Genomic DNA, 16,427 nt, shown 5'->3' with positions numbered 1-16,427 from the left:
CACGTAATTACGTAGCTGCAGAGAATATAATTTCTACTTTTGAATATATATTCCCATGATGAAAGTTATTGTTTGAATACAATACAACACTATATTTTGCTTTGTGAAAATCCACAAAATTCAAGCTGTCCGCAACCCTAGCTCCCCTCTACGCCATTATTCAGGTTACGTAACTGTAAAGAGAACATGGAGCAGGAGCGTCCCAGTCCAGAGTTAACGACAATGTCGGGGACTGGGAGTGCTCATTACCCAGTAACTAAATAAATAATGAACGGCGCGATAAAGGCCAGCCCACTGAAGTCACCGTAGATAACGGAATGTTCAACCTTAGTGTGTATAGACGAGTGGCACTGGCACACGGCTGTGTGGCACGCCTTCACAGACCACGCTAAGGTGAGTAGTGTATCCTTAGTTACTACAGTTGTGCACCGTGAGTGAGTTTTACATTCTAAATGTACACATAATCTAAGTGTACGTGAAATCGATAGAGAAATCTTTTCTGCGAACGCGGCACATTTTATCAGCACTATCGCCCTTGTACGGGACTGACTCTCCTCCTTATATCTGTTAGATAAGATCCTCGCACAGGCCAGTGACCCTGAGGGCGGGCAGGCTTAAAAGGGGATCGGCCTCTCCTTAAAAACATTCGCGTGAATAAGAAATTTGATCTCCAATCTCACTTATTTCGAAGCATATCAAAAGGGTCAATATTATCAAACAATATATTTTAATATCGTATTTTGTAAATTAACACACGGAACAGTCAGACATGTAAGCGAGAGTTAAAGACACGTCAGCCAGTGAAATGAAGATCCACTATTTGATTTGGCAAGTTTCAGGCTATTCAAATCGTTGGCTGACTCTTAAATAATAATTATTACAGCTGTAACGACATTTAGTTTTAAGTATAACAGGATTTCGGACATTTTCCATCGTTATAGATTATAAAAGCTATTACATAACGTTGTGTTATAACCTCTAACGATGGCAAATGTCAGAAATCCTGTTATCCTTTTAACTCCTCCATCTTCAATAACAAACATTAAACAAATTGTTAGTTCTAATTGTGTAAAAAATATGAAAAGATCAATTTATGTGGTACTTATGACCCTTCTGACACCCTCCCATTTCAATCCTTATCAAAACTAGTATGGCTGATGATCAATTTCTTACCTAGAGGAAATTACTCATATCAATCGATTTCACGGAAAAATAGACTACGTGCTTGTATAATGGAAATTGTATGATGATACCTTAGTAGGAATTTTAAATCAACAAAAACTGTAATATATCAAATACTTCAGTAAACTTTTCATTCCTTTCCAATGTTTTTTTTTTTCAATGGTGTGCATCTGCAACGTATAAACTAAAGTGGTCTTTTTGTTCCTTATAGCTAATAACTAGTAATAGTTGCCGATAATAACTCCAATTTAATTAGCTCTCGTATATCTTTTATGGTTGTAATTTTTATGATAAGGTCGTCCTACTCATCCTTATTGTGTCGTATTTATTACCATCTCGCTTGTCTAGTCTCATATATCCACATGTGTAACGTAGCCAATTTAAACGCAGGAAGTGTACTTCATTTCACGTTAAAACTCTTAATTACGGCTTGTAGCTTTTCCGTATCCTCGCTACAATGATAAGGGCGATAAGGACAATACCTCCTGTTATCCTCAAGAATAACTGCACTACCACTACACCGCAGGAAAGGGCTTATGTCGTTATCGTCGAGATAGAACCACGACTGATATTGTACGAAAGGTAATTACTAGCTCTTGTGTGCGGCCTAGTTTTAAAATAACTGATTTTTATTGCGATAAACCACCTGATTAGATATACTGTACAGTCCAGAATACAAGTTCACAACAGAATGGTTGAAATGGAATAAACGTATTGACTACCGCACTTTGTACACAACTAATAATGGTCCACCACTAATTTTTTTATACTTATTGTTAATAATTTGTTCACAGATGGTGCAGTTCAGCTCCTTCCTGGGTTTTTGGCCCGTCCGCAGAGGATCTTTCTTCATCTCCCTGTTTACCTTGGTTAGTGGAATAGCCTACTTACAATGTACACAATATCAATATTATTGGCACATGATTAATTTGAGCTAAAAGGATTCTTGGCTTCAATTTTTCTTCTGGAAAATTAGTATTGTTCACAAACTTCAAGTAGCATGTGGTCTTGGTATATTTGTTTCACTTACTGTAAAATTCGTAAACAATTTGAAATCTCTATTATGACTAATTTCAATTAAAGAGATTTAAATAATGTATTCCCAGTATTTAAATTGTAGACTATCTTCCCCGAGCACTAACTTTTGAATATTTATTGACAGTAAGGGCCTACGCGGTAGCTAAGATCTTCGCCGTAGCGTGGGGGTAAGGTTGTAGCTCTCTAAACGAGAGGTCACGAGTTCGATTCTCGGGGAATTCAATACATTTTTGTAAGTGGCTTTGGACGTTTAGTGTTCTCGATTAAAATCCCATTGGTGTAGAAAGAACCCCCTTAGAAAACCACCGTCAGCTTGCGACAAAGTAGGCTAGCATACAGCACACGTTCTCAGACTGGCTTTCACTCGAGCGGAGGTTGTATAAAATATTACTCTATGGATGCGAGTTCGTGGCCGTAACTTATTTGCAATCACTCGTAAAGATAGCAAAGCACACGCACGTTAGTACGATAATTGTCAACAGTTTACTACTCTATGTTTATTTCGATATAGAATGATTGACCACGAAAATGAGTTGACCTTGTGGTTGCTACACATTTGCTTGCACGATGACGACCATGGTTATAGGCGTACTGTGCAGCCAATAGGCGCAAGCCAGCTGAATTGTATAAGAGCACAATCTACTTTTGTAAATTAGAAGAGGAATTTTTCCTAAGAAATAAATCGATTGAGCAGTCGCCCTCTTATTTGTGGGGAACAGATAGAAGGGTAAAAGGGGCTAAATCATAAATACAAAGTGTTAGTTTGACCGTAAATGTTTACACAATTCAAGCAGACTTTTCAAATACATCAAGTACATTTACTTCTCTCCCAAATGTGGTCGTTTGTAGGGGTAGATAACAGATTTGACATTAACCTCTTTTTATAATCCCTCATTTTAAAGGTTTTTATAAAAGAAGACGAATAGAAGAAATTATAGGTTCTTAGTAGACCCCATTCATCATAGTGCCAAAATGAAGTTGGGATTTTACATTCATTTGAAACTGTATCCATTTTAGATGGAGAGAAATTAGTTCAAGACCGTAGACAGGAAAACTTTTTGAGGAGAGGGTTCAGACAACTGATATTTTTCCGTAGTGAACAGAGGGTAAGATCCCGTTTTGTTCCTTAAAAGGTTCTTGGCTCGTTTCTTTGTTGAGAACGATCTTTCACCAGTACATGTCAGTAATACTGAATTATTTAAATAATAATAAACGTTTACTAAAAACGATAATCACTTAAAAATTGAAAATTTTGGGGGTCCGGACCCCTTGGACCCCCGCTGGCTACGTCCTTGAATTTGTTGTCTTGTTATCGTTGGTTTTGTCTTACCAAATCCTTTAATTAGTGGTATTACAAAATAGGGCGTACTGTTTAAAATTTTTAGTTATCTCCCAGCAAATTCATGAAAAACGGCTTTCGTATAATGTATTTACATTTCCCAGAGAATATTTTAAATATTTTTCTCAACCGTCCAAAAGAGGAAAAATTATTTGCGACACCTCAGTAATGTATCTTACAGAGTTCAGAACATCGAATATTTTTTAACCACACTTTTATTCTAACACTCATTTGTACAAACTCAGTAGAAATGTAAGGATTGGTTACCTCAAACAAAAAATATCGTCTACATTTTAAACTTAGATCGTTGCCTCAGATAGACGTTGACTAACACTGACTAATCTTAGCTGCCCGAACAGCAGTATCCCCTTACCCCCGCCTCGAACACGCCTTAGGCTCATCAGGCGTCTAACGCACAGACCTTGAGCACAAGCTGCAAACCACATACAGATTTTTTTCAAAACATTGTAGTCAAATCTTGACCAGGATAAGTGGTTGTGCGGTTACCGTGGCAGGATTTGGCCCTAGAGATAAGTCTATTATGAGGTCCTCTACATTCAGTCAAATATTCAAGTATACTTTAAAATTTCAGTTACAACCTAATGTTTTAATAAATAAAGGTTAATGTTACAGATAATGTAATCTCTTGTAAAACTAAATTGTTTGATTAATTAATTATGGTTTTTGCTTTCAGATAGTATACATAATTCTATTTATTGTATACATTGTCTTATACAACAAGAGGGAGCTTAGCAGCACTGACAAAGATACAGGTAAGATTTGTGCATTTAATATAGCCAAAGTTTCTCGCACTAAATCTGTAACCATATGATAGGGCCTACTCAGCTGTTTAGGTAGATTTCTAATCCAATTAATAATAACATTATGCTAGACACCACGTACGCGTGTAGTTGGATATAAACCGTTTCTTCTACGGACCGTTTTTTGAAGGCCAGTAATTGCCACGGAGAGAGAGGTTCAAGAGGCTGACAGCCCCCAGAGATCAAGAGGTGACAGAGGCCGGATCATGCTATAGGCCGAGGTCTAGTAGAGGCCGGGGGCTTTTGATGGCCGGTAATTGCCACGGAGTGAGAGGCTCTAGAGGCTGACAGCCCCCAGAAATCAAGAGGTGACAGAGGCCGGACCATGCTATAGGCCGAGTCCTAGTAGAGGTTGAGGGCTTTTGAAGGCTGTTAATTGCTACGGAGTGAGAGGATCTAGAGGCTGACAGCCCCCAGAAATCAAGAGGTAACAGAGGCCGGATCATGCTATAGGCCGAGTCCTAGTAGAGGTTGAGGACTTTTGAAGGCCGGTAATTGCTACGGAGTGAGAGGATCTAGAGGCTGACAGCCCCCAGAAATCAAGAGGTAACAGAGGCCGGATCATGCTATAGGCCGAGTCCTAGTAGAGGTTGAGGGCTTTTGAAGGCCGGTAATTGCTACGGAGTGAGAGGATCTTGAGGCTGACAGCCCCCAGAAATCAAGAGGTAACAGAGGCCGGATCATGCTATAGGCCGAGTCCTAGTAGAGGTTGAGGGCTTTTGAAGGCCGGTAATTGCTACGGAGTGAGAGGATCTAGAGGCTGACAGCCTCCAGAAATCAAGAGGTAACAGAGGCCGGATCATGCTATAGGCCGAGTCCTAGTAGAGGTTGAGGGCCTTTGAAGGCCGGTAATTGCTACGGAGTGAGAGGATCTAGAGGCTGACAGCCCCCAGAAATCAAGAGGTAACAGAGGCCGGATCATGCTATAGGCCGAGTCCTAGTAGAGGTTGAGGGCTTTTGAAGGCCGGTAATTGCTACGGAGTAAGAGGATCTAGAGGCTGACAGCCCCCAGAAATCAAGAGGTAACAGAGGCCGGATCATGCTATAGGCGATGCTTACCAGAGACCGGGGCCAAAGACCAAAGACTGCTTGATGTCGGAGACTTGTGAAGGCCGGTACTTACCACGTGCTCAGAGCCTAAAAGGCTCAAAATAAGAGAAGTAGAGGTGTCAAAATAGAGGCCAGAAGACCTCTCATAAAACGGGTGCTTAGACTATTTCAGAGTTAGATTAACGTTCATTATTGTGGTGTTTGCAGAACCAGGTGGTTCAGAGATGTAAGTTTCAATGTTCCAAGCTTAGGATCTGCAACAGAAATCTTAATCCTTTAGGCGATGAGCAAAAACACCAAGCTTTCTCATAAAAAAACATGTTGTTGTGTCGATTATTGTGGTGTAGCCTACTTATTCAATTGTACACAAAATAGTAATAAACAATTTGGTTAACTTACCCTACATACTGAGTGACTTTATTAAAAGATACATTCAACCACGACGCAATAGTGCTATTCACATCTTTATGAATGTAATAACAAAGTTACGTGGGCGAACTTTTTTTAATATTGAAATGATATATGTTAAAATTCATTAAAACATTAACAAAGGTGGATGGATAAGTTATTTTCTTTGATTCGAATAGTAATTAGCTCCAATATATTTTTAACGAGTAATATTTTCACCCTTACTAAACTTAAGAACTAATCAATTATCCAGAGTATTTTTATATAGGCTATGTACAAACATAATAAAATTACACCGGTTTCTTTGATATGGATTTAATTAAGTAATAATAAATGTACTAAGTGCCAACTCGCAAAACAAACAGATTAACTTAGAGGCTGGAGAGATGATTGATTTTTGCACAAAAAACGCTGAGTATTGTTTCACTGGCCGTTTTAGGAAGTTTTTGAATCAATTTATCTTTTTAGCTGATAAATCTTTTATTTTTAGTTATTTAATTTTTTCATGAAAAATGTGTTTTTCAGCCTTCGATGTTTGGATGATCCTGGCCCTGATTGTCATCTTCATTAAAGTGCTGATGGGCGCCCTCCTGTTCTTCGCAGTGCAGCAGGTGACTGTAGAATTCGATAATACATTTTTACCTCAATTACGTAAAATATTTTATATTTGTACAAAACATTACAATATAGTTATTATAACAGTCTATTATTACCGAATAAGCACGCTCTAGTATGGAAATCCACAATAAATCGTGGTTATCTGGAATACCTTTTATTGGCCATGACATTTTGTTTTTTTCATTATTTGATCTCAGAGAGCATTTTTTCGGTATTACGTGATCTAATTTGTCAAGAATTAAAATTCCGATCGCCTCTATTGCATCACAAATCTTGAGCAAGTTTCCTATTATTCCACAACTAAGAGCACATGGTCCATTTATTGCTCCTATAAAGTATTATTGATCAATTCCATTCACTACATATAGTACTCCAAAATGCGTGTGATCTTTTACCATAAGGTAAAATATCCTTCCGTAAAAGTTATATTCCCATTATCTGCTATTAGTACCTTTAAACCTCTCATTTGCTGTACATATGTGACTTCATATATGAATGCAGATTTCAATTGAAATTTATTTCTGTTCTTATACAATGCAGAATCACGAGAACATCTATTTCAAGTATTATACTGTATATGTAAGGCCACTCGTTCGTCTTGCTGAAGGTAACTAAAAATTTAAATCTTCTACAGCACTGCAAAAAGACAGAGCACTGGAAGCTGTAAACATTTCCTAATGATACATTTCCATTCATTATTAATTCAGAACATAGTCTCGATATCTAAGCTTGTCACCAGACGAAAATTTTCGATTAATGCCTATACCATGCAAGCAATGTTAAAATATCTAAAAGTCCTTGCACAACAGTTGGCATCTATGATTCTCTAAGTAGCACATACTTTTCCCCATTCTCTAATCAATTTCTTATCTACCGTACCGGTGATGACTCGCATGTGACACAAGTAAATGAAGAGTCTCCCGAAACGTGACCAAATGATCGTGTAAAACATCAATTCTTGAATGCAGATTAAACTATTTCAGCAGCAAATATACTCAAAGTTTCCATCCGATTGCGCTCTGGAATCCGAGACTTCTGTTTTATCTGTTTAGTATTTTCTGCTTCCGGAATACACAACTAATTCAAGGAGAAGACAAACTTATAGATAGAACTCAAACGTTGGCTGGTCATTGGTGGAGCAGATCTCACAATTAAGTGAACTTAGGACTTATTAGTTGTAGTATGTTAATGCCGTATTAAACTCAAACATTTCAAAGTAGGGAGTCATTTACGGACTCGAAATTGACCTATGCTAAGTTGAAATCATGGTGTGAAATTACAGATTTACATAAAATTCTGTGGTTTAGTTATTTACGTTTTGATTGAAATTTTCTGAAAGGTATTTCACCTTTACCAGATATTTCTAACTAAACTTTGATTATTTAACCTTATTATTAATACTATACTACATTAACCATCAATACTACATTAATTGATGTTGTTAACATCAAAATGTAAATCACTATGTTTTCTAAACTTAAATGATAAAAATGGTCAAACTAAATTTGAACACACAAGATGTTGGCATATAAAGTGAACTCATTAATACGCTCATAGAACTCTGTTTGGTTACACAATTCTTGGATTTCAGGAGATACCAGGGCTTCTAATGTTGTGGTCATTTGCATTCTTCGTTACTTCCGTGGTGGGAGTAATCTTTGACATTGCCGTCATCATCCTGTGGTCTTTTTGGATGATCATCCCAATCATCATTGCTGGTAAGTGTAGACCTTGTTTTCACAGGTTATAGTTCTCTCAGTGTGATATAATTAAAGCGACCATAATATACAAAGCGACCAGTGTCGATGCCCTTCCATTCGACCTCCAGCAAAATTTAATATCAGTTCGTGTGGCTAACGATCAATAACTTTCATAACGCTCTATCGGGGTCAAGAAACCCCATGCTAATGCTCTAGGCTCCTGGACTAAAATACTTGCTGTGCTGTGGAACTACAATAGCTGATCGACACAGATTTAAAATTAAAACAGCGTTGAGTTTTATACGCCCAACCGAGTTCTCTCTTTGGGGTGTTTTTATTGCCGATGGACTATTTGAATTTTTATGTTTGTTATGAATTGGTTTACCACCTCGAATTGCTAATAAAACTTTGCTAATATTTGGCTTAGTATTAACCCATCTTCTTTGATAAACACTTAACGTTGACAGGTTTCCGTGAACCGGTCCGTAACAAGTCCTTAAAACATAAATTAGGCCTATAGTATTAGCAAATAGAGATTGCAGCTGAATGGACAGGTAGTCCCCTCATACGTACGTACTCCACATAGAGTTCTAGACCCACATACACAAGTGCTGTGAATTAGTATTTCCGCCCTATTTGTTACCTAGTGCACTTCTCCAATCAATCACACATTTTTGTAATTTTATCATAAAGTGATCAATATATACTATAGATTGTAAACGACATAGGGAGAAAAATTATAAAAAAGGAATAATACACACAAAATGGTGAGTTTGTGGGGTACGTACGTATGAGAGGACTACCTGTCCATTCAGCTGCAATCTTTATTTGCTGATACTATAGGCCTAATTTATGTCTTAAGGACTTGTTACGGACCGGTTCACGAAAACCTGTCAACGTTAAGTTTTAATCAAAGAAGATGGGTTAATACTAAGCCAAAGTTGTATTAGCAATTCGAGGTGGTAAACTAATTCATAACAAACATAAAAATTCAAATAGCCCATCGGCAAAAAACACCCCAATGGTAGCAATCTGTAGTTACATTGCTCTATTGTCGCAATCCCTATTTGTTAATACTATAGTAGTTAGGGACGCACTGAGTGGCTCAAACATTTCAAACTATTTTAATAAATTAATATTCTATTGAACTATTCGAATTACAAAATGGACGGACGCTCTTTAAATATCCATCACTAGCGTAATCTCTGCGCGTACAGACTGAGAGATTCCAAATGATCTCCTAGATGTGCGAGAGGGGAACCGCAAGGAGGGGGAAGCGGCTCACAGACTAATCCCCCTCCACTCCACATGACAAGTAGGCTACTGCGCATCGTCAGGCCGAGGACCACATGGAATCTCTCTGCCTGTACCTCATACACCCGCAGATATCACCGTGCCTCTCACTGGTTTAAAAATCACAATCAGTCCAAACCGATCTACGTCCAAATATACATAAAGTTGGAAGCTGATTACTATTCCAATATTCAGAACGAGAGTTTAAATCAATTATCCTACCCATTGAAACATTTTAAAAGTAATCTAACACTGAAAATAAGAGTAATAAGTAATATACTTGGTAACATTTACATTTTTGTTGAAAGCGTTAATAACTTTATTTTCAATTAAGTACACGACATTTAATTAACTCTACACTATAATATTACAGATAGCATAAATGTACTGTACTTTGAAGTTGTTTTTGTTAATAAATAATGACTACGTATTGTTTGAAAATCTTTTTTATTTATTAACTTATTACTTTTAATTTTTTATAATTATTCAAATCAATTTTTAAAATATTACAGATTAAACTACTGTACCGTAACAGCTTAGATGCTATACATATAGTTAACCCCTACTGTAAAATGTAGTCCCACGAATCTGTTTCAACATTAGCACAGTACAAGCAAACATAATATTGTACTATTTGCCATCCATTTATTTCCATGTATTTAATTCTTAAAAGACACTCTTCAACGTCCCAGACTTTTCAATAAAGTGGTATGAGTACTTATTCTTCAGTGTCTGCACGTATTGTTACATTGTTGTGCATGCCTCAGCGCTTGTGTTGTATTTTAAGCTTACAGTTTTTATTTACTTATTTATTCTATTTATTATTACTGAGTTTATTTATTTATTTTGTTTTTTGAAACTTCGAGGCTTTCGTGTTGAAACGAACATTTGAATATATTATAAAAAAATATCCATTATTCACATTTGGATATTTTTATATTTCTTCAAAATTGTATGTAATAATTACGTACCAACAGTAAGTGCACAAAAATTATCAGAAACTGAGAAAATGCCTGTTATTGGTACATGCTCGGTATTCAAAAAAAATTGTATTATAATGGACGTAGGTCCGGAAATAATTCCCGAGGAATGGGGCAAGAGTTATGGGAATTTTCAAAAATACACTATTTCCAAACAATTTTTCACTGTTTTTAATAGTCTTTTATATTACTTTTTACTAAAGCACATGTTGTGTTGCAGCCCTCTACATCTACTTCGTGCTCATAACCTTCAGCTACTACAAGGAATTGTCCGGCACATCGTTTAACACGTAGAGAGCCCTTTGCCCTGCAGCTACTAGGGCTGACTAGCTAGCTGTCAGTCGACTGCCAAAACCACCTTATTAACATTAAACACTCACTGTTTTACTGACTAGTTATTACAAAATTCACATTATCTTCGAATATAATAGATTTACCTTTTTTGGATTAATTTGATGAGTTAATATATGTTGTAAGAGAGTAACTTGAAGCAACACAAAATATGGCCTAGCATACTTAAAAGCTTATTATTTAAATTTGCAATGAAATTGTAAACTTTATTATTTTAGACTTATTGTTTTTAAAAAAAAAGTGAAAAGCTTTATATTATTTTCTTAGTTATTCAAATATGTAATCATTTATTTGAGCTTGTAAATCATGATTTTTGTTATAGGCCTATTGTTTTTGTTAAGATTATGTCTTTCTTTTTCCAAAATACTTGTTTCAGACAAGGCGACAAGACATAATGCTCGGAGAAAGAATGATAATGTTTATCATAAAACATTATTTGTAAGGCTAAGCTATTTATTTTTATGGAAATTTCTGTTAAACTAATCGAAAGAGTAATTATGATTGTAATCAAACAATAAATAGGTTTAGTTTGGTTTGAATTAAAAAAAAAAACTGTTGAGTTTTAGTAATTTATTCATAAGGTTAAATTAATTTTAGTTAAATCCACACATTGTTTTTTTTTTAATAAACGTATAAACTAGTTATTTATTGTGAAAACTTCTTCTACCTGTTTTAACATAATCTTCAGCGTCTAATTGGTAGGTAAATTTGAAATTTACTTAAGTTATTAAATTTAATGATGCTTTAAATTACTGAATATAGGAAAGGTTATCTGTTTTACTTGAACGTTTGTTATTATATATATATATATATATATATATATATATATATATATATATATATATATATATATAATTTCAATAAACATTGAATCGCAAAAAGTACTTGCTCTGCCGGGACTCGAACCCGGATCTCTCACTTGCGGGTGAATGTGCTACCATTACACCCGGCGAAGCAAGTACTTTTTGCGATTCAATGTTTATTGAAATTAAATTCGGCTATTGCCATTTATACAAATTTAATGAATGTAAACAAAAGTCGTTTGACAAGTATTTGGTCTTCCGATCATATGTTAGTTTGGTTATTTAAACGCATATGTGACAGATATGGCCAAATACAAAATAATTGAATCGTAAAAATTAAGGGCTCTGTGGTGTAATGGTAGCACATTCACCTGGCAAGTGAGAGATCCGGGTTCGAGTCCCGGCGGAGCAAGTACTTTTTGCGATTCAATGTTTATTGAAATTAAATTCGGGTATTGCCATTTAATATATATATATATATATATATATATATATATATATATATATATATATATATATATATATATATATATATATGTTCTTCACTATTACTACGTAATTTGTATAGATTAAATACTTTTCTACAAAAAGGGTTAATGAGATGTGTGATCAATCAATAAAAGACGCTGTAGAAAATTACCCATCAGTTAAACTAAAACCACTATGACGTGCTCGTAAGTAACATGACCTCCACACACTTATAAATACCCAAGTGAAAATGTCCTAGATTTTGTGTAAACATTACTTTCGTTCTGGAAATATGGGTAGACCAGAACAAACTGGTATAGTATAGGCAGTCCCTGACTGGTGTACTGTTATTATTAACAGCTTTTATCATTAAAAGCAATGATAAGAAACAAGTGCTGATAAGTTTTAACCTCATTGTGAAGAACTGAAACTCCTTTTCGGTTTCATAATATTTTATTGATATGTCTTTAAGTTCGTTAAGAACCTAATGTATCAATTTATCTGTAACCTTGAAGGAAATTCAACATATTCTGTGAGCCGATAGCGGTTGAATACAGTTCAGTTCGTAAGCACACGACCTAGTTTTCGTAGATTGGAGAGGGAATTCACACAAGAAAGTCATTAATCGACCTAATTTTAATGGAGATCAAAGTGAGAGGCCATCATAAGATTTACAAAATAATATCAAACAATAATAATTTTTTGCGCTGGGTCATATTCTTTTTAGCTTCACCCATTTAAAACCAACCGGCAGATACGTGTTTTAATATTTTTATCTCGTTGACTGTCGTTAATTTAAGGATCAAAACTGGGAAATTGTGTCATAAATAGATACAACTAATTAAAAAAGGAATGTATTACATTTACAAAAGTGTGTATACACCTTAAGGTAAAAAGAAATGACGTAACAGTTCAAATAAAAAATTGGGTCACGTCTTAATCTTATCCATAGCACATGTCGTCACGTCTGTGGATCGTATCCATAATGAGTCTTACACTAAAATAGTTTTTTATAATAAATCTGATATATGATTGTGTCGTTTAAAGACGTTTTATAAAGTTAATGTAGCAGTTTTTGGTTACAATGGCTAGTTGAATTTTAAGTAACATATTATTAATGTCACATCTGTGGTCACTGATTTTGTTTTTAGTAGTTGCCTCCAGAATGCAGTAGTTTCTGATGGCCAGTTATATCTATTATTTTATTATGATTGAGAAACAACCCTGTTATGCAATGTAATATTTGAATATTCCCTTGTAAAAGTTCTAACAAAGAATATATCTGTCTAATGTTTTTTTCAAGACAACATTATCACGCCAGCGAGTATGCAAAACTATTAATAACAGGTAAGTTTATATTTAAATCGCTTTATAATCTATGTTTTTATAACTAGGTATCTATTAATTATAATCTATTCGATAAAATATAGTAAATGTAATACGCGTAAATTGTTTATTAAAAATTGTTTATTAATACCCAAAGACCTAAAACAAAATGAAGAATTTAAAAACGAGCACTTAAACAGCGTTCCTTTTAAGCCTATAAACATGCTAACTATTGTTCAGTAAATTCACAGCAAGATGGTTGTGGCATTATTCAAGCTTAGATGCCGTAAATTAAACTTTTGAGACCTCCTCTTTTACATATGCAATTCCGGTGTATCTGTGAATCCCTGCATTTGTAACAAACCCTGGAGTTTGCACTATTGTTTCTTACGTTTTACATTGGAAACATTGCATTATTTTCAGATTTCATAACTACACGTGTATCTGTATGTTATAGACATTTGATCTTAACCGGATCATAAGTTTCAGAGTTATGAATTTTCAAATTTGGAGTTTAGTTGAAAATCACCAAAATCCAGAATTTGTTCGATGTTTTCGTTACAAAAAGTAGAAGTTATGATTAGTAAACAGCTTGATATGCACAAACGCATAAATAAACAAGCTAAATTTTAATATAACTCCCGCTATTGTAGCTCTATTAGTTAGATTGTGGTCTACTTTCCAACTCGGATATCTGTACTTTTTTATTCAAGAATAGCAATCAAGATTTATCTTTGGTCTTGATTTGTGATTTAAATGAACTATTTTGTTAAATATTTTGTTGATGTTATGATTAAATTGTGTTTTAGTTAAAAACACTTCGTATAAACTGTATTTGTTACAAAAGATTTTAATTGTCCCGATTACGATTCCACGATTCCTTTGGTGATTGGTAGTAGAATAGTTTTCATGTAAACTTTATACGCACTGACCTGATCTTTTCCCTCCTTCTATTAGTTCAGGACTACTATGTTTAACAATTTTCTGACCTGGTATGTCAAAGATTTCCTAGTGTAGGGCCCCCGGGCACCTCCCATTGGTATAGGGGCGGGAATTTTTCAATCCCCGACTCTCCGGTGTTTCGGACACTTCCCAGAGATGATTTATGGGTACGCCACTGTATGTTCTAACAGGTTGTAAAACAAATTTGCATAATAAAATTTGCAGATGTGATTTCCTTTCAAAACCTCCAATACATTTTCGTATACCCAATACAGATTGTATTTACCTGGAGTCATTTGTTCTACTAAGGGTTCGCATTGCTCCTAACCTATCCAGGTAGATTCCTAAACATTTGACATCATTTTGTTAAGTTATTTGAATGTAGTTAAAGAGAACGTTTGAACAATTTTCCACATTAAGAGTACATTATTTTAATATGTACAGATTTTCATTTTAACTTTATTCTCCAGCGTTTAAGCCATTCAGATATTGGATTCAAAAAATTCTGCAAGATCTATGGAGCTATAAATTGATTTTTATGAGAAGCCCAAAACTGAAATGTCACCTGGAGAGGTTGCCGTTAAAGTCACTTAATACGTTGGTATATTTACTGCTACTGTGAACTTTTGAAATTTAACCCTGAGGTATTTTTCAGATGGATGATATTAAATAACAGATATTTAATATGATCTATAATTTCATAATGCCAGACTTTGTAAAATGCCTGGCTTACATAAAGAAACACCGCAAAACAAAATTTGCCTTTCTCTAAAAATTGCTTACTTTCATTGACCAATCCATGTAACTGTTTCAATTGTTGAATTTCGACATTGGAATCCAAATTTATGAATTGGAATCAAATTTAGCTCAGTAATCAATGACTGCAACCATTTCAAAAACAATTTTTTTCGAAAAGCTTAGAAGAAATTGATAGAAGGCTCATTAGTTTGTATGAAGAAACCTGATGAGGTGTTTTTGGAGGTTTCCGGAAAAACAACTACTTCGGCTGTCTTACATTAAGATGGAATGTATTAATGTCTTACAACGGCACTTAAACAATATAATTTGGACAATAACTGCTTTTCTGAAGAGCTTTAATAACAACTTTCTCGTAATGGGGTCATAGCCGGGAGACCTTTTCGTATTTAGCTCTCTTGTTGTTTCCTTCACTTCCGAAGGTGTAAAAGAGCTTATCGACATTGAAATCTGTTTTTTTTTTTCTAGGAACTCCTTTATTGTTAGGCTTTAGTCATCACTGTTGTCTACAGGGTTAAGTAGGAAGACATTAAAAAATTGTTGGCAAACAATTCTAACTTCTCTATATAATTTTTCGCTCAAGTACAGTCAGGCATAGAAATAGAGAGATTGGGGTTTGACTCTGTCCATCCTTTTGGTCGCTTTCCACAACGAGTAATCAAGCCCTCAGCAGTGAAAAGGTCGAGTTTCCTGAAACAACACATTGATTATCTGTTCTAATATACGTTTCAATTTGTTTTAAAATTGCTTGCCAAGTTTTATTAAAGTTAAATTAGTTTCGTCAATATTACTTTTAGTATTTTTCCAGATTCGTCGTCAGCGGTTTCTTTGTGACTATTTTACAATGATCTGATTTCTTACTTTGTGACCGTTTTCTTCGATCGCTGTTTTAAGTCTTCAATAGAACTATAGTAATGCTTGTTCTTCAGCACAACTCTATATTGTGTCCCTTCTTGCTTTAACTGGTGAGTATAGAAACTGACGTTCAAGTGAGTCCTTTGACTATTCTCCGGTAAGCGTCAGGAGACGAAGGAAAAGTTTATTTTTGTCTTGATTAAGACTAGTATTCAGTCTTACTTACCATTGAATCTAGGGCTTTGATCGTTGGTGAAACATTTTTCACTCCTGGCAAAAATAAGGGATGGGTGGCTTTGAACCTTTTTTGGGTCGTTAGTGACGATACCTTCATCCATTGAATTTTCTTTGTTAGAGGATAGTAATTCATAGCTATTACTGAGTTTAATCATCATTTCTTTGGCCGATAACTTTATATAACCTCCTCGTTACATTCGTCGACTGAAGTCGACAAAAACATTACTTCATAGTAAGTTTCGTTTGCTGTGTTAAATATA

The 16,427-nt window shown here is 35.0% G+C and overlaps 1 protein-coding gene and 1 non-coding gene across 2 annotated transcripts; both read left to right on the top strand.

Moving 5' to 3' along the window:
- Positions 1–329: 329 nt before the first annotated feature.
- LOC124356830 lies at positions 330–11,424 on the top strand. The gene is made up of 6 exons (XM_046808064.1): positions 330–393; positions 1,977–2,051; positions 4,254–4,332; positions 6,364–6,449; positions 8,048–8,174; positions 10,650–11,424. The coding sequence occupies exons 2-6, from the start codon at positions 1,977–1,979 to the stop codon at positions 10,721–10,723; spliced, it is 441 nt and encodes a 146-aa protein (XP_046664020.1). The 5' UTR covers positions 330–393; the 3' UTR covers positions 10,724–11,424.
- Positions 11,425–11,924: 500 nt separating this feature from the next.
- Trnaa-ggc lies at positions 11,925–11,995 on the top strand. The gene has a single exon. It is a non-coding gene; the product is annotated as a tRNA-Ala (tRNA).
- The last annotated feature ends 4,432 nt before the right edge of the window (positions 11,996–16,427 follow it).

Source organism: Homalodisca vitripennis, chromosome 3 (assembly GCF_021130785.1).
Source record: "Homalodisca vitripennis isolate AUS2020 chromosome 3, UT_GWSS_2.1, whole genome shotgun sequence".
NCBI classification, from domain to species: Eukaryota; Metazoa; Arthropoda; class Insecta; order Hemiptera; family Cicadellidae; genus Homalodisca; species Homalodisca vitripennis.
The sequence above is the reverse complement of the archived record's forward strand: the minus strand, read 5'-3'. Positions and strand labels throughout refer to the sequence as shown.